General features: G+C 50.8%; 1 protein-coding gene across 1 annotated transcript in view; it reads right to left on the bottom strand.

Moving 5' to 3' along the window:
* slc5a1 (solute carrier family 5 member 1) overlaps positions 1-22,648 on the bottom strand; it is a 106,810-nt gene that overhangs the window by 62,637 nt on the left and 21,525 nt on the right. The window contains exons 3-5 of the mRNA XM_043686827.2: positions 7,512-7,616; positions 4,967-5,026; positions 4,778-4,882 (exon numbers count right to left, since the gene is read on the bottom strand). Coding sequence (XP_043542762.1) covers positions 4,778-4,882; positions 4,967-5,026; positions 7,512-7,616 — 270 coding nt within the window. The remainder of the gene's footprint in view (positions 1-4,777; positions 4,883-4,966; positions 5,027-7,511; positions 7,617-22,648) is intronic.

Below are 22,648 nucleotides of genomic sequence, written 5' to 3'. Positions count from 1 at the left end.
CTGTGAGGCAGCAGCGCTAACCACTGAGCCACCCATTCTTCAAATGTCTACAGGATGCAGGCCTGAATCTCTCTTCGTAGGACAGTCCCAGCACCCCGGGAACTCTCCCTCTGGGACAATCTTTCCTGAGAGAAGGAGACCAAATCTGTGCACAGTACTCTGGGTGTGGCCTAAACAAGCGCGTACATCTCCTGGAGACAATTCAGAGGTGGCTCAGTGGTTAGCACTGCTGCCTCACAACACCAGGGGCCCAGGTTCGATTCCACTCTTGGGTGACTGCCTGTGTGGAGCTTGCACATTAAGACCATAGACCCAGGAGCAGAAATTAGGCCATTCAGCCCATTGAGTCTGCTCCACCATTCAATCACAGCTGATAGGTTCCTCAACCCCATTTTCTCCCTGTAACCCTTGATACTCAAGAATCTGCTTATCTCAGTCGTAAGCATACTCAATTACTTGAATGACTGGTCAAAGGTACTTGGAGCACGGCAGCAAGTCAGAATTGGAAGAGTAACGATATCTTTGGGTGGGGGTTTATAGGGCTGGAGAAGGTCACACAGATACAGAGGAATGTTCAAGGAATTTGAGCTTTCTGATTTAAAAAAAACAGTTGAACTCCTTTGAAGTTTTATTCCAGCGAGTTAACACCACATTGTGCGTGCGTACATCCGCTGGTTTCCTCCCTCAGTCCAAAGGAGGGTTGGCTGCAGGGAATGCAGGGTTACAGAGGTGGGCCTGGGAGGGGTGCTCTTCAGAGGGTCAGCATGGACATGATGGGCCAAATCACCTGGTTCCACATGGTGGCACAGTGGTTAGCACTGCTGCCTCACAGCGCCAGAGACCCGGGTTCAATTCCCGCCTCAGGCAACTGACTGTGTGGAGTTTGCACGTTCTCTCCGTGTCTGCGTGGGTTTCCTCCGGGTGCTCGGGCTTCCTCCCACAGTCCAAAGATGTGCAGGTCAGGTGAATTCGCCATACTAAATTGCCCATAGTGTTAGGTAAGGGGTAAATGTCGGGGTATGGGTGGGTTGCGCTTCGGCGGGGCGGTGTGGACTTGTTGGGCCGAAGGGCCTGTTTCCACACTGTAATGTAATCTAATCTAATCACACTGTCAGGATTCTATGAGCTCAGCCCAGTGGTTCAACAGAAGCAAAACGAAAACAGATTGGATGTGATGAGTCTCAACCGCTTACACTGTTACTAGTTGATGTATGAGGAGAAAGTGAGGTCTGCAGATGCTGGAGATCAGAGATGGAAATGTGTTGCTGGAAAAGCGCAGCAGGTCAAGGAAGAAGGGCTAATGCCCGAAACGTCGATTCTCCTGTTCCCTAGATGCTGCCTGACCTGCTGCGCTTTTCCAGCAACACATTTCCATCTCTGATCTCCAGCATCTGCAGACCTCACTTTCTGAACCATAAATGGACCATACATCAACCAGAGATGGAAATGTGTTGCTGGAAAAGCGCAGCAGGTCAAGGAAGAAGGGCTAATGCCCGAAACGTCGATTCTCCTGTTCCCTAGATGCTGCCTGACCTGCTGCGCTTTTCCAGCAACACATTTCCATCTCTAGTTGATGTATGGTCCATTTATGGTTCAGTCCCTACTTGTTCGCTACAGTCACACTGAAAGCAATTATGATTATTAATATTATTACAGCAAGGCATCATTCCGAATAGGATTGTGTGACCTCTGCACCCTTGCTTGTGAAATTTTGTTAACAATTGATTTATATACCACAACCCTTCTCAAAGATTTAAACCTTATTACACATGTCAGCAAATTTGGGGCCATAAAGTTGAGTGTGTGCAGCAGTGACACAAATGGACCTTCGCACTGTCAAACGAGGAGAAAGTGAGGTCTGCAGATGCTGGAGATCAGAGCTGAAAACGTGTTGCTGGAAAAGCGCAGCAGGTCAGGCAGCATCCAAGGAGCAGGAGAATCGACGTTTCTGCCTTGAGCCCTTCTTCAGGAATGAGGAGGGTGTGCCAAGCAGGCTAAGATAAAAGGTTGGGAGGAGGGACTTGGGGGATTTGACTGAGACAAGGTGGGGGGAGGGGAAATGAGGAATCAAGGGATGAACTCAGATTTCTCCAGTTTCCTCATTTCCCCTCCCCCCACCTTGTCTCACTCAAATCCCTCGAACTCAGCACCTCCTCCCTAACCTGCAATCTTCTTCCTGACCTCTGTGCCCCCACCCCACTCTGGCCTATCACCCTCACCTTAACTTCCTTCCACCCATCGCATTTCCAACGCCCCTCCCCCAAGTCCCTCCTCCCTACCTTTTATCTTAGCCTGCTTGGCACACCCTCCTCATTCCTGAAGAAGGGCTCATGCCCGAAACGTCGACTCTCCTGCTCCTTGGGTGCTGCCTGACCTGCTGCGCTTCTCCAGCAACACATTTTCAGCACAGCTCAAACAAGCACTGCGAAAGGAGCTGAGCTCTCACGAGTCTGAGTGATCTGAAGTCTGTCAAAGACTCAGCAACGGGAAGGATCTGTGAAACGTGCTGTGTCGTCATTTACAATAGCAACAATAACGCAGCTCTGACAGAGTGAAAGGGAGGTGACAAAATACTTCACCAAGACGGAGATGTTAGAACAGTGGGAACAAAAAGTTCGGATCTTAAGCAGATTTTAAGGGAGAAGAGGGAGGGAGAGGTGAGAAGCTTTAGTTAGCTAATGGCGCACCTTGGTGGCTGAAGGGGTGGCCATCAGTGGTGGGTCAAGTGAACTTGGAGCACAGCAGGAGGCCAGAATTGGAAGGCCTTAGGGTGGGGATGGAGAAGGTGGCACAGATACAGAGGAATGTTCAAGGAATTTGAGCATTCTGGTTAGAAAACAAACCACTGAATTCCTTCAGGGTTTTGTTCTCGCACGTTAATACCACAAGTAAGCTGTTTGACCCATCATAGAATTCCTACAGTGTGGAAGCAGGCCATTCAGCCCATCATGTCCACACTGACCCTCTGAAGAGCATCCCACCCAGACCCACACCCCATTTCTGCATTTCCTGTGGCTAATTCATCTATCCTGCATGTGATGGGCTATTTACCTTGGCTAGCTCCGCACATCTTTGTGGGAGGAAACTGGAGCACACCCACGCAGAGAGAAGGTGTAAACTCCACTCAGACAGTTACCTAAGGCTGGAATTGAACCCGGGTCCCTCGCACTGGGAGACAGCAGTGCTAACCACTGAGCCACTGTGCCACCCAGGCTTACAGTTATCAAGTTCATGCCATTCTCTGGCCATACACACAGGCCCCATTGTGGATCTTACTCCAGCTGCTTCACCGCCGGAGAACAGTCTCAGCTAAAAGATGTTGTGATGCCCTGTGTCATGATTGTAACGCAGTCAGCAAGGTGCACTACATCGAACATGAGTTCCCTGATTGGGGTTTATTCGTCTGGTCTAATCAGGGAGCCCTGGCTGACAGATAAGTACAGGCAGGTCAGACATCCTGTTCACTCAGAGCTGGCTCTGAAGGAGCTGGATCAGGGTCAAGGACTCTCCCTGTGTAAATAAAGGGGGACTTGGTGACGGGATACCGAACTCTGGAGAGTTATTTTAACCTCAACACTACTTAGTCCAAATTCTCACTTCCCTGCTTTATACTTTTACACTTACCATTTTACATTCGACATGACTATTAAACATCTGCCCCTTAGTGGATCTGCAGAGTAACTCTCCATTTGACCCTGTTGCAGAATCACATAACTGTTCCAATGTGGCACGGTGGCTCAATGGTTAACACTGCTGCCTCACAGCGCCAGCGACCCAGGTTTGATTCCAGCCTCGGGCGACTGTCTGTGTGGAGTTTGCACATTCTCCCAGTGTCTGCGTGGGTTTCCTCCCACAGTCCAAAGATGTGCAGCTTAGGTGAATTGGCCATGCCAAATTCAACATTGTGTTCAGGGATGTGTAGTTTAGGTGCATTAGTCAGGGGTAAATGTAGAGTAGTAGGGGAATGGGTGAGTTACTCTTCAGAGTGTTGGTGTGGAGTTGTTGGGCCGAATGGCCTGTTTCCACACTGGAATAGACATCTCACCTCAAGGCCTTTTCCATGCCTCAGGGAAAGCATTCCAGACTCTTAACTGTGTGAAAAAGTTCTTCCTCATCCCACTTTTGCTGATTACTTTAAATCTGTGCCCTCCATTCCTGATCGGTAGGTGATTGGAAGCAAATCCTTCCTCTTGACACATTTCCTGCGGGGTCTGGAAGGTTCAGTGTACAGTCATGCGCAAGGCTGTGATATGGGATGGATCTTGCATCTTTCCCTGTCAATATTACCTCTTTGTTTGATCCTCTGCTCCGAGTGTGGAACATCACAGGGCAGGAAGGTGGTTTGGCAGTGTGGGGAGGCAGTGATGGAGCAGTGGAGTCCTGACCTGCAGTGGGAACCTGGATTGGATTCTAACTGTGGCAAACGGAGAAATTTAAACCCGACAAACAAGAATCTGGAGTTGAAAGCTGACCGAATGGTGACCGTGTAAAAACCCATCTGGTTCACTATTGTCCTTGAGGGGAGGACAGTGAGTCCAGGTCCACTGTGATGTGGTTGACTCTTTACTACCCTCTGGGCCATGAGGGATGGCCTGGCCTATGTCACATGGAGATGATAATGGTGCAGCCCAGTCTCCTGTTCCTGCGCAGCATCCCAGGGTTTGCTCATGCCCCGTTTAACCATCAAACTTCCCAACCTATTGAGCTAGACCGGGAGCTTTGCGTTGTTTTTCTAACGTGTCCGTGGCGTGGTTCAAGGACAGGGCTCGGAACTCACCGATATCTTGGTGAATATGTAGAGGCAAAGCGAGAGCACAGAGAGATAAATCCGGATCCGATTCCCTCCAAATCGCTTCTTCAAGTACTCCGGCATGGTCACCACCTTGAGGAGAGGAGACAGTCAGAGTTGTGCAAACAGGAGAAAATACCACAGCTCAGGAAAGGATCAAAATGAGAAGCTACTCACCCCAGCTCTGATGTAGATTGGTACAAACAGCCATCCCAGAATAATGACAATGACCAGAGCCTGGTACAGGAAGAGCAATGAAAGGTTACAGTACTGCCGAATGGACATAACAATTGTATTGATATACAGGAATCCCTGCGCTCAAAAACAAAAGATGGATTCCTGTTCAATCCATCTTTATTTCTGTACTGAACTTTGAAGGTGTTGTGGTTTCTGCTTCAACTCCTTCTAACAAAATGGTGGAAACATACTGTTTGGAAACATTTATGGATTCAGAGAATGTAATTTAATTCGCAGAAATAATGAGACCCAGCAGATCGAGTCTCACAGCCAGTTCTATATCACCTTCTCAAGTTCCAAACTAAACTCGGACAACGTGTTTCATCTTGTTGAGAAGTCACGATGACAATGGGCTTGTGGTATTATTGTTGCACTGCTAACCCAGCTAATGGCAGATGGGGGAATTAAGAGTCTAATGATGACCATGAATCCATTGTCAACTGTCATGGGAAAATGCCCCACTGGATTCACTGGATTCCTGAAGAAGGGCTCATGCCCGAAACGTCGATTCTCCTGCTCCTTGGATGCTGCCTGACCTGCTGCGCTTTTCCAGCAACACATTTTCAGCTCTGATCTCCAGCATCTGCAGTCCTCACTTTCTCCTCTGGATTCACTAACCTTCTTTAAGGAAGGAAGCTAGTCTCACCTACCGACCCACAGCGATGTGGGTGACTCTGGACAAAAAACATTGGCCTAACCAGTGCCACCCTCATCCCATGAACGAATAAAGAAACATTTGTAGGAACTAATTCAGTCTGTGGTTGGCTCTGATGCTTAATTGTTCATTGTGTTTTTATTTAATGTGTAAGCCCTAACGTGTTTTCAGTGTCTGTCGCCCAGAGATCTGAATTCTTCCCAATTTCTGCTGTTTCTCTCTGTCTGTCTATCCCACCCCGTCTTTGTTGTTTGGTTTGCAGACTGTGAAACTGTTTAAAGTATCAGTCACCTCGAGCTATGTCTCAGGCCTTTCGTTGGGAGCCATTCCTGTTGTTTTCGGTGTGGCCTGTCTGTTCTGGTCAGCAGGAGGGAAAGGACAAATGGTGAGGCAGTGAAGGGAAGGTGGGGAGTAGGAGAGTGTGTGCTGCTGGGTGGGGGGGGGGAGTGGGTGGGCTGACACCACCTGAAGTGGGCCGATGGTGGCCCAGCAGTACTGTCATTGGGCACGTAGACTGACAGGCCCCAGGCTAATGGTCTGGAAGTTCAAATCCCACCAGGACGGTTTGTGGAATTTCATGAATTAATCTGGGAATGGGAATCCAGTCTCAGCGATGACAGCTTTGTTTCATTCAGGTCCAGTTAGGAACAGGAATCTGCCAGTTCTGGTTTAGAGTCTTAGCCCAGCAAGCCACTCAGTTCAAGGGCCAATGGTTGGCCTTAGCAGCAATGGTCACATTCCACAGAAAAAAATAAATCTAAGACTTGGGGCGGCATGATGGCTCAGTGGTCAGCACTGCTGCATCACAGTGTTCAGAGATGTGTAGGTTAGGTCTGTTAGTCAGTGGTAAATGTAGAATAATAGGGCAGGGGAATGGGTCTGGGTGGGTTACTCTTCAGAGGGTCGATGTGGACTTGTTGGGCTGAAGGGCCTGTTTCCACACTGTAGGGATTCTATGATGTGCCAATGCTCAGATGTGAGAGTTTAAAGGTCACTACAACCCTGAGCTGGCCAATCGGGATTGTTACAATCCACAGGGAATTGTGTGAAAATTCACTTCAGTGTTTTGGTTCTGACTTTACCCCACCATCCTGTTCATCGCTATCTCGCTGAGAGGCATGAGTGCCCTCATTGATTGGGAGTGGTCTGGGGAATGTGGGATGTCATATATCCTGCCCACTCCAATTGGCTGTGCTCCCATTTGGAAAATGCCCATCAGCAGGGCCGCAATGACCGCAATTGCTCCCAACGTCAATCAGTGCTTCATAGAAGAATCATTAAAGAGATCAGAAAATACTGACTCCTCTACCATCTTGCTATCTCTGAGCAAAGCCAATGACTGGGTATATGAACAGGAAGGGTTTGGAAGGTTATAGAGAAAGTGAGGACAGCAGATGCTGGAGATCAAGGCAAATAAGTGAGGCGCTGGAAAAGCACAGCAGGTCAGGCAGCAGCCGAGGAGCAGGAGAATTGATGTTTCATTCCGATGAAGACCTTATGCCCAAAACATCAACTGTCCTGTCCCTCGGATGCTGCCTGACTGGCTGCGCTTTTCCAGCACCACACTTTTTGACTTAGAGGGATATGGACCAAATGCTGGCAAATGGGAAGAGATTAGGTTAGGATATCTGGTCGGCATGGATGACCTGGACCGAATGGTCTGTTTCCGTGCTGTACAGCTCTAACATTCTCTGACTGATTGTTCTTTGGAACTATCAGGCTATCTTGGTAACAGCCTCTTATCTCCTGTCCCAGCCCTGTTGCCGGGTTAACCATGACTGAGTGTACTGATAGTGTGGATTCTCTGAAGACAATCTAATGAGTACGTACATTCCATTCGAATCCTCCGGTGGCTATCCCACCAGCTGCACCGTTCCCAGCCAATCCCACAAAATGGCCACTGCCGATGTTACTGGCAAACAGAGAGGCTCCAATCTGAGGGGGTAAAGAAACAGGATTACAGTTCAGTCACACACCTGCAGGTACACTCCCACATGAATTATGCTTCTAGTATTATTTAAAATCCAGCCATCTACCGGAATAGGCCCAGAATTTGAAGTTAATGTTGGCTAACCTGTCAGTGTCACCATTTTGACTTCACTGATACAGACTCTCCCAGTATCTTTATGTCCCTGCGTGGAATACACTCAGGGCTTCATATGAACATAGACCAGTACAGCACAGTACAGGCCCTTCGGCCCTCAATGTTGGGCCAGCCTTTTACCTGAGTCTACAATCAGACTTACTTACATACCCTTTATTGTACTTTCATCCATGTGCCGATCCAAGAGTTGGTTAAACGTCCCTAATGTATCTGACTCGACTACTACAGCTGGCAGAGCATTCCATGCACCCACCGGTCTCTGTGTAAAGAACCGACCTCTGACATCTCCCTTAAACCTTCCTCCAATCACTTTAAAGTTATGCCTCCTCATGATAGACATTTCTATCCTGGGGAAAATGTCTTTGGCTATCCACTCTATCTATGCCTCTCATCATCTTGTACACTCTATCAAGTCACCTCTCATCCTCCTTCACTGCAATAAGATTTGGCCCCAGCTCCCTCAACCTTTCTTCATAAGACATGCCCTCCAGTCTGGGCAGCATCCTAGTAAATCTCCTCTGCACCCTCTCTACAGCTTCCACAACCTTCCTATAATGAAGTGACCAGAGCTGAACACAGTTTTCCAAGTGTGGTCTAACCAGGGCTCTATGGAGCTGCAGAATAACCCTGTGGGTCTTAAGCTCAATCCTCCTGCGAATGAAAGCAATACACCATATACTTTCTTAATAACTCTATCAACTTGGGTGGTAACTTTGAAGGATCTATGGACGTGGACCTCCAGATCCCTCTGTGCCTCCACACTGCCAAGAATCCTGCCTTTAATTCTGCATTCACATTTGACCTTCCAAAGTGAATCACTTCACACATTTCCAGATTGAACTCCACCTGCCACTTCTCAGCCCAGCTCTGTATCCTGTCCCATTGCAACCGACAACAGCCCTCCACATTCTCCACAGCTCCATCAACCTTCGTGTCATTGGCAAACTTAAGAACCGATCCGTGTGGAACGCCACTGATAACCGAGCTCCGGGCTGAATACTTTCCATCTACCGCCACCCTCTGTTTTCTGTGGGCCAGTCAATTCTGTATTCAGACAGCCAGATTTCCCTGTATCCCATACCTCCTTACTTTCTGAATGAGCCTACCAGGGGAACCTTATCAAATACCACGCTAAAATCCATGTACACCACTTCCACTGCTCTACCATCATCAATGTGTTTTGTCACATCCTCCAAGAATTCAGTAAGGTTTGTGAGACATGACCTACCCGTCACAAAGCCATGCTGACTATCTCTGATCAAACTTGTGTTTCCAAATAATCATAAATCCTGTATCTCAGAATCCTCTCCAATAATTTGCCCACCACTGATGTAAGACTGATTGGTCTGTAATTCCCAGGATTATCCCTATTCCCTTTCTTGAACAAGGGATTAACATTTGCCACCCCCCAATGTTCTGGCATTACTCCAGTGGACAGTGAGGATGTAAACATCATCACCATAGGCGCAGCAACCTCTTCCCTCACTTCCCGGAGAAACCTTGGGTGCATCCCATCTGGTCCAGGGGACTTATCTATCATGCTTTTCAAAATTTCCAGGATATCCTCCTCCTTAACATCAACATGTTTGAGCGTATCAGTCTGTTTCACACTGTCCTCACAAATGACACGGTCCCTCTCACTGGTGAATACTGAAGCAAAGTATTTATTAAGGACCCCCCCCACTTCCTCCAACTCCAGACACAGGTTCCCTTCACTATCCCTGATTGGCCCTACCCCCACTTTGGCCATCCTCTTGTTCCTCACATAAGTATAAATTGCCTTAGGGTTTCCCTTAATCCTATCCGCCAAGGGTTTTTCATGCCCCCTTCTAGCTCTCCTAAGTCCATCCTTCAGTTCCATCCTGACTACCCTGTAACCCTCTAAAGCCCTGTCCGATCCTTGCTTCCTCAACCTTAAGTAAGCTTCCTTATTCCTCTTGACTAGATGTTCCACATCCCTCGTCACCTAAGGTTCCTTCACCCTACCATCCTTCCTTGACTCAGTGGGACAGACCTGTCCAGCACTCGCAGCAAGTGCTCCCTCAACAACCTCCAGACTTCTGTCATGCATTTCCCTGAGAATATCTGCTCCCGGTTTATGTTCCACAGTTCCTATCTAAAAGCATTGTAATTCCCCCTCCCCCAATTAAATACTTTCCCATACCGTCTGCTCCCATCCCTCTCCATGCCTATAGTAAAGGTCAGGGAGTTGTGATCACTATCACCAAGAGATCTGACACCTGGCCTGGTTTGTTGCCAAGCACCAAATCCAATATGGCCTCCCCTCTAGTCAGTCTATCTACATATTGAGTCAGGAATCCTTCCTGGACACACCTGACACAATCGGCTCCATCCAGACCATCTGCACTAAGGAGGTTCCAATCAATATTAGGGAAGTTGAAGTCACCCACGACAACAACCCTGTTACTTCTGCACCTTTCCACAACTGCAGGGTCTGTTTCCATGCTGTACACCTCTATGACTCTATCTGTCCCCCAATCTGCTCCTCTGTGTCTCTGTTGCTATTGGGGGGGCTTGTAGAAAACTCCCAATCAAGTGACTGTTCCTTTCCTGTTTTTGACTTCCACCCTTACTGACTCTGCTGACAAACCCTTCCTCAAGAACCTCCCTTTCTGCAGCTGTGATACTGTCCCTGATTAGCAATGCCACTCCCCCCACCTCTTTTACCTCCCTCCCTATTCCTTTTGAAATATCTGAACCCTGGAACATCCAGCAACCATTCCTACTCCTGTGCTATCCAAGTCCCTGTAACAGCCACAATATCGTAACTCCAAGCACTGATTCATGCTCGAAGTTTATCATCCTTATTAGTGATGGGTTCACTAATATGGATTCACCATTAGATCCCAGGGGAAGGAAATGGTGTGCTGGGGTTGGGAAGTGGTTTACGTTAGATTAGATTCCCTACAGTAAGGAAACAGGCCCTTTACCCCATCAAGTCCACAATGACCCTCCAAAGATAAACTCATCCCCCTACTAGATATTTATCCCTGACTAATGCACCTAACACTGTGGGCAATTTAGCATGGCCAATTCACCTGACCTGCACATCTTTGGACAATAGACAACAGGTGCAGGAGTAGGCCATTCTGCCCTTGGAGTCTGCACCACCATTCAATATGATCATGGCTGATCATCCTTAATCAGTATCCTGTTCCTGCCTTATCTCCATAACCCTTGATTCCACTATCCTTGAGAGCCCTATCCAACTCTTTCTTAAATGAATCCAGAGACTGGGCCTCCATTGCCCGCTGCGGCAGAGCATTCCACACAGCCACCACTCTCTGGGTGAAGACGTTTCTCCTCATCTCTGTCCTAAATGGTCTACCCCGTATTTTTAAGCTGTGTCCTCTGGTTCGGCACTCACCCATCAGCGGAAACATGTTTCCTGCCTCCAGAGTGTCTAATCCTTTAATAATCTTATACGTCTCAATCAGATCCCCTCTCAGTCTTCTAAACTCAAGGGTGTACAAGCCTAATCGCTCCAGTTTTTCAGTGTAAGGTAATCCGCCATTCCAGGAATTGACCTCGTGAACCTACGCTGCACTCCCTCAATAGCCAGAATGTCTTTCCTCAAATTTGGAGATCAGAACTGCACACAGTACTCCAGGTGTGGTCTCACCAGGGCACTGTACAGCTGCAGAAGAACCTCTTTACTTCTATACTCAATTCCTCTTGTTATGAAGGCCAGCATGTTATTAGCCTTCTTCACTACCTGCTGTACCTGCATGCTTACCTTCATTGACTAGTGTACAAGAACACCCAGATCTCTCTATACTGCCCCTTTACCTAAATTGATTCAATTTAGTTAGTAATCTGCCTTCCTGTTCTTGCCACCAAAGTGGATAACCATACATTTATCCACATTAAACTGCATCTGCCATGCATCTGCCCACTCACCTAACTTACCCAGGTCACCCTATAATCTCCTAACATCCTCCTCACATTTCACCCTGCCACCCAGCTTAGTATCATCAGCAAATTTGCTCGTTATTGTTATTGCTAATACCATCTGTGGGAGGAAACCGGAGCACCCAGAGGAAACCCACGCAGACACAGGGAGAATGTGCAAACTCCACACAGACAGTTGCCTGAGGCAGGTATCAACCCAGGTCCCTGATACTGTGAGGCAGCAGTGCTAACCACTGAGCCACCATGCCACCCATATGTTACATGAAAGGGCAGAGAATGAGTCTCTTGTGTGTGCCCGCTCCCCTCCCCCATTTTCCAATGGCAGGTTTCTCAGACAGATACTGAGTGCCCGTGAACCAGTGCCCTTCCTCCTCTACCCGGTCTGCCTGTCCCTTTCCTCATGTGAGTGTTAAATACCCACATCAGGGTTTCAATTGGCATGTGGGTAGCAAGGTCACTCTCTGGTTTTCCAGCCCAGCTCTCAGTCGGGCAAGCTTGGTCCTGAGGCAAGTCAATGGGATCACAACATTGCTCCCTCCTAGCCAATCAAACAACTCCTTCATCTCTCGGATCATTCCTGTAAACCCCCTCTGGAGCCACTCTAACACCAGCACATCCTTCCTTAGGTAGGGGGCCCAAACCTGCTCACAGTATTCCAAATGCGGTCTGACTAGCTCCTTGAGAGAAAGTGAGGACTGCAGATGCTGGAGATCAGAGCTGAAAATGTGTTGCTGGAAAAGCGCAGCAGGTCAGGCAGCATCCAAGGAACAGGAGAATCGACGTTTTGGGCATAAGCCCTTCTTCAGGAATCGGGCATCAGCCCTTCTTCAGGGGACTGGGGGACAAAGATTCCTGAAGAAGGGCTTATGACCGAAACGTCGATTCTCCTGCTCCTTGGATGCTGCCTGACCTGCTGCGCTTTTCCAGCAACACATTTTCAGCGCTGACTAGATCCTGATACAACCTCAGCAGTACATCCTTGTTCTTGTGTTCAGGTCCTTCCCAAAATGAATACTGACATTGCACTTACCTTCCTAACTGCCAACTGAACCTGAATGTTAGCCTGAAGGGAATCCTGAACTGACTCCCAAGTCCCTTTGCACTTCAGATTTCTGAAGCCTTTCCCCATTTAGAAAATAGCTTATGCGTCTACTCTTCTTACGAAAGTGCATAACCTCACACTTTTCCACAGCATCTTCCTTCTGTGACTGCTTTGCCCACTCTCCAGGCCTGTTCAAGTCCTTCTGCAGTCTCCCGCTTCCTCAACACAACCTGTCCCTCCAGCTGTCCTTGTGCCACCTGCACACAAAGCAACAATGCCCTCAGTCCTGATTGTTCATGTCTAACGTCAATAGCTGTAGTCCCAATAGTTGTGCAGAACTCCATTAGTCACCAGCTGCCATCCTGAAAAAGACCCCTTTATCCCCACTCTCTGCCTTCTGGCAGTGATGACTTGGCGATGCCGGTGTTGGACTGGGGGACAAAGTTAAAAATCACACAACACCAGGCTATAGTCCAACAAGTTTAATTGGAAGCACTAGCTTTCGGAGCGACGCTCCTTCATCAGGTGGTTGTCACAACCACCTGATAGGGTAAATAGGCAAAGTCTTTTCCTTGGGGTCGGGGAGTCCAGAACTAGAGGGCATAGGTTTAGGGTGAGAAGGGAAATATTTAAAAGGGACATAAAGGGCAACTTTTTCATTTCGAGGGTGATGTGTGTACGGAATGAGCTACCAGAGGAAGTGGTGGAGGCTGGTACAATTACAACATTTAAAAGGCACCTGGATGGGTATATGAATAGGAATGGTTTAGAGGGATACATACCAAGTGCTGGCAAATGGGACTAGATTGGGTTGGGATATCTGGTCAGCATGGGCCAGTTGGACTGAAGGGTCTGTTTCCGTGTTGTACATCTTTATGACTCTATGACTATGACTACTGAGCTTTCCAGCAATTTCTGTGTTTGTTACTGAGATCAGGCTAACCTGACTGTAATTTCCCATCTTCTGCTTTCATCCCTTCTTAAGCAGGGGTGTTACATTAGCAATTTTCCAGTCCTCTGAGACCCTCCCTGACTTCACTGATTCCTGAAAGTTCACCACCAATGCCTCCACAATCTCCTCAGCTATCTCCTTCACAACTCCGGGGTGTAGTCCATCTGGTCCAGATGACTTATCCACCTTCAGCTTCCCCAACACTTTCTCCTCAGAGATGGTCACTGCCCTCACCTCTGCCCCGTGCCTCTCTCAAGAAGTTCTGGAATGCTGCTGGTGACTGCCACTGTGAAACCTGATGCAAAGTACCCATTAAATTGCTCTGTCATTTCTTTGTTCCCTATTCTCCAGCTTCGTTTTCCACAGGCCCAATGTCCACCTTTGCCTCTCTCTTACCTTTAATACATCTCAAAAAAAAACTCTTACAATTTTCTTTTATATTGCTAGCTAGCTTAATCTCAATTCTTGATGAAGGGATTTGCCTGAAACATTGATTTTCCTGCTCCTCAGATGCTGCCTGACCTGCTGTGCTTTTCCAGCACCACTCTAATCTTGACTCTAATCTCCAGCATCTGCAGTACCCATCTCCACTTAGCTTAATCTCATATTTCATCTTCTGCCCCCTTATTTGCTTTTTAGATTGTTGGTTTATAAAGGCTTCCCAATCCTGTCTTCCCACTGATCTTCACCACATTGTGTTTTTCCTTTTGCGTTTATGCTGCCCCTGACTTCCCTTGTCAGCCAGAGTTGCCTCATCCTCCCTCGGTTGAATTCTCCTGCTCTATGCGCCAATGGTTGTAACTTTCCCTCAAGAACCCATTTAATTTGTTTTTCAAATCATTGTCTTAGAATATAGAACATAGTACACAGCACATAGAACACAGAACATATAACACAGAACATAGTACATAGAACATAGTATATAGAACATAGAACACAGAATATAGAACATAGTACACAGAACGTAGAACATAGTACACAGAACGTAGAACACAGAACATAGTACACAGTACATAGAACACAGTACATAGAACACAGAACATCGAACATAGTACATGGAACATAGAACACAGAACATAGGACATAGTACATAGACAGCAGACCATAGGACATAGAACATAGTACATTGAACACAGAATGTACAACATAGAACACAGAACATAGTACATAGAACACAGAATGTACAACATAGAACATAAAACATAGAACACAGATCATAGAACATAGTATATAGAACACAGAACAAAGAACACAGAATGCAAAACGTAGAACATAGAACACAGACCATAGAACATAGTACATAGAACACAGAACGTAGAACATAGAACACAGACAAAAGAACACAGAACATAGTACATAGAACACAGAACATAGAACATAGTACATAGTACATAGAACATAGTACATAGTACATAGTACATAGAACACAGACCATAGGACATAGAACACAGAACATAGAACATAGTACATAGAACACAGAACATAGAACATAGTACATAGTACATAGAACACAGACCATAGGACATAGAACACAGAACATAGAACATAGTACATAGAACACAGAACGTAGAACATAGAACACAGACAATAGAACACAGAACATAGTACATAGAACATGGTATATAGAACATAGTACATAGAACATAGAACACAGAATGCAAAACGTAGAACATAGAACACAGACAATAGACCATAGTACATAGAACACAGAACGCAGAACGTAGAACATGGAACAGTACAGCACAGTACAGGCCCTTCGGCCCTCAATGTTGTGCTGACCTTTTATCCTACTCTAAGTTCAGACTAACCGACATACCCTTCATTGTACTATCCTCCAAGTGCTTATCCAAGAGTCACTTAAATGTCCCTGGTGTATCTGACTGTACTACCACCACTGGCAGTCCATTCCATGCACCCACCACTGTGTAAAGAACCCACCTCTGGCATTTCCCCTAAACCTTCATCCAATTCACCTTACAATTATGCCCCCTCGTGATTGCCATTTCCGCCCTGGGAACACACTCTATCTATGCCTCTCACCAGTTGGCACACCTCTAACAAGTCACTGCTCATCCTTCTTCACACCAATGAGAAAATCCCTCGCCCCCTCAACATTTCTTTGTTAGATGTGCAACTTGGAGCTTTTTACAGATAAATTCCAATGCTTGTCATCATACCACTGCCGTCAGTCAGTGAAAGTTATTATCGTCCTGTGCTGTTGTCTTACCCTCCACAGTGGCGTACAAACATTAGAAACGTACAGCCAGCTATGTTCTCCATACTTGTTTCCATCTGCTGCTGGACTAGGTCTTGGTGAACCGAGAGCTCAAATGGTAGCCATAGGTAAAAATACTAACCGAATAGCACCTGAAATGTGGTGAGCTTTTGGGTTTCTACTGCTGAGTGGGCAGACCAGCAACAATGCTTTTCTTTAACTTGAGCAAGAAATTTGCTTCAGAGCATTGAGGATTTAATCTCCCAGGGTTGGAATTTGACGTGGGCTCCTTTAATGTTGAGATGCGTCAAATCTCGGCATTCAGCATGGTTTCCCTTTCAAATGCTTATGATGGAGCTGTACCATTTTGTGTGGTGGATTGTACCACTTTACTCTGCCTTGGTCCATTCTGCTTGAGACATCTCCTGAATATTCACCTTCACAGGGTCAATACATGGGGATGCATCATCTTTAAAGACGCAAGTCTGCAACACCCTCGAAAGTGCTAACTGTGTCAAATCCACCTGGTTAGGTGTGTGTTTGAGATAGTTGACTGATTCGATTGTGTCACTGGTGGTCTCTTCCACGACAGTGGGTGAAGTTTGAATTGAGCTGAAAATGTGTTGCTGGAAAAGCACAGCAGGTCAGGCAGCATCCAGGGAGCAGGAGAATCGACGTTTCGGGCATAAGCCCTTCTTCAGGAATGAGGAAAGTTTGTCCAACAGGCTAAGATAAAAGGTAGGGAGGAGGGACTTGGGGGAGGGGCGTCGGAAATGCGATAGGTGGAAAGAGGTCAAGGTGAGGGTGATAGGTCAGACTGGGGTGGGGGCGGAGAGGTCAGGAAGAAGATTGCAGGTTAGGAAGGCGGTGCTGAGTTCGATGGATTTGACTGAGACAAGGTGGGGGGAGGGGAAATGAGGAACTTGGTGAAATCCGAGTTCATCCCTTGTGGTTGGAGGGTTCCTAGGCGGAAGATGAGGCGCTCTTCCTCCAACCGTCGTGTTGTTGTGGTCTGGCGATGGAGGAGTCCAAAGGCCTGCAGATCCTTGGTGGAGTGGGAGGGGGAGTTGAAGTGTTGAGCCACAGGGTGGTTGGGTTGGTTGGTCCGGGTGTCCCAGAGGTGTTCTCTGAAACGCTCCGCAAGTAGGCGGCCTGTCTCCCCAATATAGAGGAGGCCACATCGGGTGCAGAGGATGCAATAGATGATGTGTGTGGAGGTGCAGGTGAATCTGTGAAGATATGGAAGTTATCCGCCACAGATTCACCTGCACCTCCACACACATCATCTATTGCATCCTCTGCACCCGATGTGGCCTCCTCTATGTTGGGGAGACAGGCCGCCTACTTGCGGAACGTTTCAGAGAACACCTCTGGGACACCCGGACCAATCAACCCAACCACCCCGTGGCTCAACACTTCAACTCCCCCTCCCACTCCACCAAGGACATGCAGGTCCTTGGCCTCCTCCATCGCCAGACCACAACAAAACGACGGTTGGAGGAAGAGCGCCTCATCTTCCGCCTAGGAACCCTCCAACCACAAGGGATGAACTCGGATTTCACAAGTTTCCTCATTTCCCCTCCCCCCACCTTGTCTCAGTCAAATCCATCGAATTCAGCACCGCCTTCCTAACCTGCAATCTTCTTCCTGACCTCTCCGCCCCCACCCCAGTCTGACCTATCACCCTCACCTTGACCTCTTTCCACCTATCACATTTCCGACGCCCCTCCCCCAAGTCCCTCCTCCCTACCTTTTACCTTAGCCTGCTGGACAAACTTTCCTCATTCCTGAAGAAGGGCTTATGCCCGAAACGTCGATTCTCCTGTTCCCTGGATGCTGCCTGACCTGCTGCGCTTTTCCAGCAACACATTTCCAGCTCTGATCTCCAGCATCTGCAGACCTCACTTTCTCCTCAAAGTTTGAATTGAGACTATACTGACATCTGAGCAGACTGGTAGCCCTGTCACTACTGCACCACTAGCATCTGCCAGGTCGAAGCTTTTGGGAATCCGAGATGAGCAGGTTTATCAGCACTTATTGGTGAGCAGTTACTTGCTGTGAGGTCATATCATGAAAGCTGTGCCAATTGCTGAGGTACACATCTTGCACAGTATTTAGGGGTAATAAGTTGGTACGACTCCCATATCAATTGGTTTTTAGTCCGTGTCATCCTGTGTTGGTGAGGCGGCAGCTTCAGCGGAGCCATGGGCTCCTGGCTGCGAGAGGCCCGAGCGGGGACGCCTGGTTGTGACAGACCTAGAGCAGCAACTACTAGTTGCGGTGGGCCCAGAGCTTGTACTCCTGACGACAGTCAGCTTAGAGTGGTGACTCCTGGCTGTGGTAGGGCCTGGAGCGGGGACTCCTGGCTGTATTAGGGCCCGGAGCGGGGACTCCTGGCTGTATTAGGGCCCGGAGTGGTGACTCCTGGCTGTGATAGGGCCTGGAGCGGGGACTCCTGGCTGTGGTAGGGCCTGGAGCGGGGACTCCTGGCTGTATTAGGGCCTGGATCGGGGACCCCTGGCTGTGGTAGAGCCCGGAGTGGGGACCCCTGGCTGTGGTAGAGCCCGGAGTGGGGACTCCTGGCTGTGGTAGGGCCCGGAGCGGGGACTCCTGGCTGTGGTAGGGCCCGGAGCGGGGACTCCTGGCTGTGGTAGGGCCCGGAGCGGGGACTCCTGGCTGTATTAGGGCCTGGAGCGGGGACCCCTGGCTGTGGTAGAGCCCGGAGTGGGGACCCCTGGCTGTGGTAGAGCCCGGAGTGGGGACTCCTGGCTGTGGTAGGGCCCGGAGTGGGGACTCCTGGCTGTGGTAGGGCCCGGAGCGGGGACTCCTGGCTGTGGTAAGGCCCGGAGCGGGGACTCCTGGCTGTGGTAGGGCCCGGAGCGGGGACTCCTGGCTGTGGTAGGGCCCGGAGTGGGGACTCCTGGCTGTGGTAAGGTCCAGAGTGGGGACTCCTGGCTGTGGTAGGGCGTGGAGCGGGGACTCCTGGCTGTGGTAGGGCCAGGAGTGGGGACTCCTGGCTGTGGTAGGGCCTGGAGCGGGGACTCCTGGCTGTGGTAGGGCCTGGAGTGAGGACTCCTGGCTGTGGTAGGGTCTGGAGCGGGGACTTCGGGCTGTGGTAGGGCCCAGTGTGGGGACTCCTGGCTGTGGTAGGGTCCGGAGTGGGGACTCCTGGCTGTGGTAGGGCCTGGAGCGTGGACTTCGGGCTGTGGTATGGCCTGGAGCGGGGACTCCTGGCTGTGGTAGGGCCTGGAGTGAGGACTCCTGGCTGTGGTAGAGCCTAGAGTGGGGACTCCTGGCTGTGGTAGGGCCTGGAGCGGGGACTTCGGGCTGTGGTAGGGCCTGGAGCGGGGACTCCTGGCTGTGGTAGGGCCCAGAGTGGGGACCCCTGGCTGTGGTAGGGCCCAGAGTGGGGACTCCTGGCTGTGGTCGGGCCTGGAGCGGGGACTCCTGGCTGTGGTAGGGCCCGGAGTGGGGACTCCTGGCTGTGGTAGGGTCCGGAGCGGGGACTCCTGGCTGTGGTAGGGCCTGGAGTGGGGACTCCTGGCTGTGGTAGGGCCTGGAGCGGGGACTCCTGGCTGTGGTAGGGCCTGGAGTGGGGACCCCTGGCTGTGGTAGGGCCTGGAGTGGGGACCCCTGGCTGTGGTAGGGCCTGGAGTGGGGACTCCTGGCTGTGGTAGGGCCTGGAGTGAGGACCCCTGGCTGTGGTAGGGCCCGGAGCGGGGACTCCTGGCTGTGGTAGGGCCTGGAGCGGGGACTCCTGGCTGTGGTAGGGCCTGGAGCGGGGACTCCTGGCTGTGGTAGGGCCCAGAGTGGGGACTCCTGGCTGTGGTAGGGCCCGGAGTGAGGACTCCTGGCTGTGCTAGGGCCTGGAGCGGGGACTCCTGGCTGTGGTAGGGCCCGGAGTGGGGACTCCTGGCTGTGGTAGGGCCCGGAGTGAGGACTCCTGGCTGTGGTAGGGCCCGGAGTGGGGACTCCTGGCTGTGGTAGGGCCCGGAGTGGGGACTCCTGGCTGTGGTAGGGCCCGGAGCGGGGACTCCTGGCTGTGGTAGGGCCTGGAGTGAGGACTCCTGGCTGTGGTAGGGCCTGGAGCGGGGACTCCTGGCTGTGGTAGGGCCCGGAGTGGGGACTCCTGGCTGTGGTAGGGCCCGGAGTGGGGACTCCTGGCTGTGGTAGGGCCTGGAGCGGGGACTCCTGGCTGTGGTAGGGCCCTGAGGGGGGAACTCCTGGCTGTGGTAGGGCCTGGAGTGGGGCCTCCTGGCTGTGGTTGGGCCCGGAGTGGGGACCCCTGGCTGTGGTAGGGCCTGGAGCGGGGACTCCTGGCTGTGGTAGGGCCCGGAGCGGGGACTCCTGGCTGTGGTAGGGCCCGGAGTGGGGACTCCTGGCTGTGGTTGGGCCCGGAGTGGGGACCCCTGGCTGTGGTAGGGCCTGGAGCGGGGACTCCTGGCTGTGGTAGGGCCCAAAGCAGGGACTCCTGGCTGTGGTAGGGCCTGGAGTGAGGACTCCTGGCTGTGGTAGGGCCTGGAGTGAGGACTCCTGGCTGTGGTAGGGCCTGGAGTGGGGACTCCTGGCTGTGCTAGGGCCTGGAGCGGGGACTCCTGGCTGTGGTAGGGCCCGGAGTGGGGACTCCTGGCTGTGGTAGGGCCCGGAGTGAGGACTCCTGGCTGTGGTAGGGCCCGGAGTGGGGACTCCTGGCTGTGGTAGGGCCCGGAGTGGGGACTCCTGGCTGTGGTAGGGCCCGGAGCGGGGACTCCTGGCTGTGGTAGGGCCTGGAGTGAGGACTCCTGGCTGTGGTAGGGCCTGGAGCGGGGACTCCTGGCTGTGGTAGGGCCCGGAGTGGGGACTCCTGGCTGTGGTAGGGTCCGGAGTGGGGACTCCTGGCTGTGGTAGGGCCTGGAGCGGGGACTCCTGGCTGTGGTAGGGCCCTGAGGGGGGAACTCCTGGCTGTGGTAGGGCCTGGAGTGGGGCCTCCTGGCTGTGGTTGGGCCCGGAGTGGGGACCCCTGGCTGTGGTAGGGCCTGGAGCGGGGACTCCTGGCTGTGGTAGGGCCCGGAGCGGGGACTCCTGGCTGTGGTAGGGCCCGGAGTGGGGACTCCTGGCTGTGGTTGGGCCCGGAGTGGGGACCCCTGGCTGTGGTAGGGCCTGGAGCGGGGACTCCTGGCTGTGGTAGGGCCCAAAGCAGGGACTCCTGGCTGTGGTAGGGCCTGGAGTGAGGACTCCTGGCTGTGGTAGGGCCTGGAGTGAGGACTCCTGGCTGTGGTAGGGCCTGGAGTGGGGACTCCTGGCTGTGGTAGGGCCTGGAGTGAGGACTCCTGGCTGTGGTAGGGCCTGGAGTGAGGACTCCTGGCTGTGGTAGGGCCTGGAGTGGGGACTCCTGGCTGTGGTAGGGCCTGGAGTGAGGACTCCTGGCTGTGGTAGGGCCTGGAGTGAGGACTCCTGGCTGTGGTAGGGCCTGGAGTGAGGACTCCTGGCTGTGGTAGGGCCTGGAGTGAGGACTCCTGGCTGTGGTAGGGCCTGGAGTGGGGACTCCTGGCTGTGGTAGGGCCTGGAGTGAGGACTCCTGGCTGTGGTAGGGCCTGGAGTGGGGACTCCTGGCTGTGGAAGAGGTGGTTGAAGCTTTCCACTGTACTTTATCATGTCGTGCATAGAGTTATAGAGTACAAGTGGCAATAAATCATCGCTATCATATTAATTACTATGATTACCTCACGCTGTTAAGTGGTATGTTTTTATTATTCATTTGTGGAACGTGAATCAGCACTGATTGCCTTGCTGCCCTTGAACTGAATGGCTTGCTTGGCCATTTCAGATTTGACATGAGTCTGGAGTCACCAGACCAGGTAATGATAGCAGAATTCCTCTCTTAAACTGTATCTACGGCGATTAATACATGGCTACCATTAATAAAGGAAATGTATTGTTAGAATCCCTGCAGTGCAGAAACAGGCCATTCAGCCCACACCTAACCACCAAAGAGCACCCCACCCAGACCCACCCCCCTACATTTCCCATGGCCAATCCACCTAACCTGCACATCGTTGGATTGTGGGAGGAAACCCGAGCACCCGGAGGGGACCCACGCAGACACGGGGAGAATGTGCAAACTCCACACAGTCACCCAAGGCTGGAACCGAAGCCAGGTCCCTGGCGCTATGAGGCAGCAGTGCTGACCACTGCGTCACCCCCTAGCTGGCTTTTAGTTTCAGATCTTTCCAATTTCACCATGGTGGGATTTGAAACCGTACCCTCCAGGACATTAGCATGGGACTGCGGATTACAAGTGACATTCCCACAATACCACTGCAACAAGGAAAGCTTGGTCATCCTCTGAAATTTGCTCTTTGCTTGCCTTTTTCCGAACCTCATCGATGTGTTTGCGTTTGTGAAGATTCCCGATTAAGGTGGAAATCCTACCTTGGGGGCTGGTGGATTATCGAGGGCCAGTGTGACTGTCAGCGCCAGTAGAAACAGGAACTGTGCTACACACAAGTTATCTCTAATTGAACCCTTATGCTTCCCACCCGGTACATATCATACACTTGGCATACATTTGTCCCCTCATATAGCTCCCACCGGCCAATAAAAACTGACCCTGTCAGTGACACCGACACTCCATGAATGAATCAAAAACATGAGATAGCAAAACATTTTGTCTTCAATACCTCTTGCAATGGATAACACATACCAGGAAACGACATCCCTGTCTATCTCTGTCACTCTCTCT

Source organism: Chiloscyllium plagiosum, unplaced genomic scaffold (genome assembly GCF_037043375.1).
Source record: "Chiloscyllium plagiosum isolate Xiang-an unplaced genomic scaffold, Cpla_swu_hap1 HiC_scaffold_24, whole genome shotgun sequence".
In the NCBI taxonomy this organism is placed as follows: Eukaryota; Metazoa; Chordata; class Chondrichthyes; order Orectolobiformes; family Hemiscylliidae; genus Chiloscyllium; species Chiloscyllium plagiosum.
Note: the sequence above shows the minus strand (reverse complement) of the source record. Positions and strands in the feature narration are given on the sequence as shown.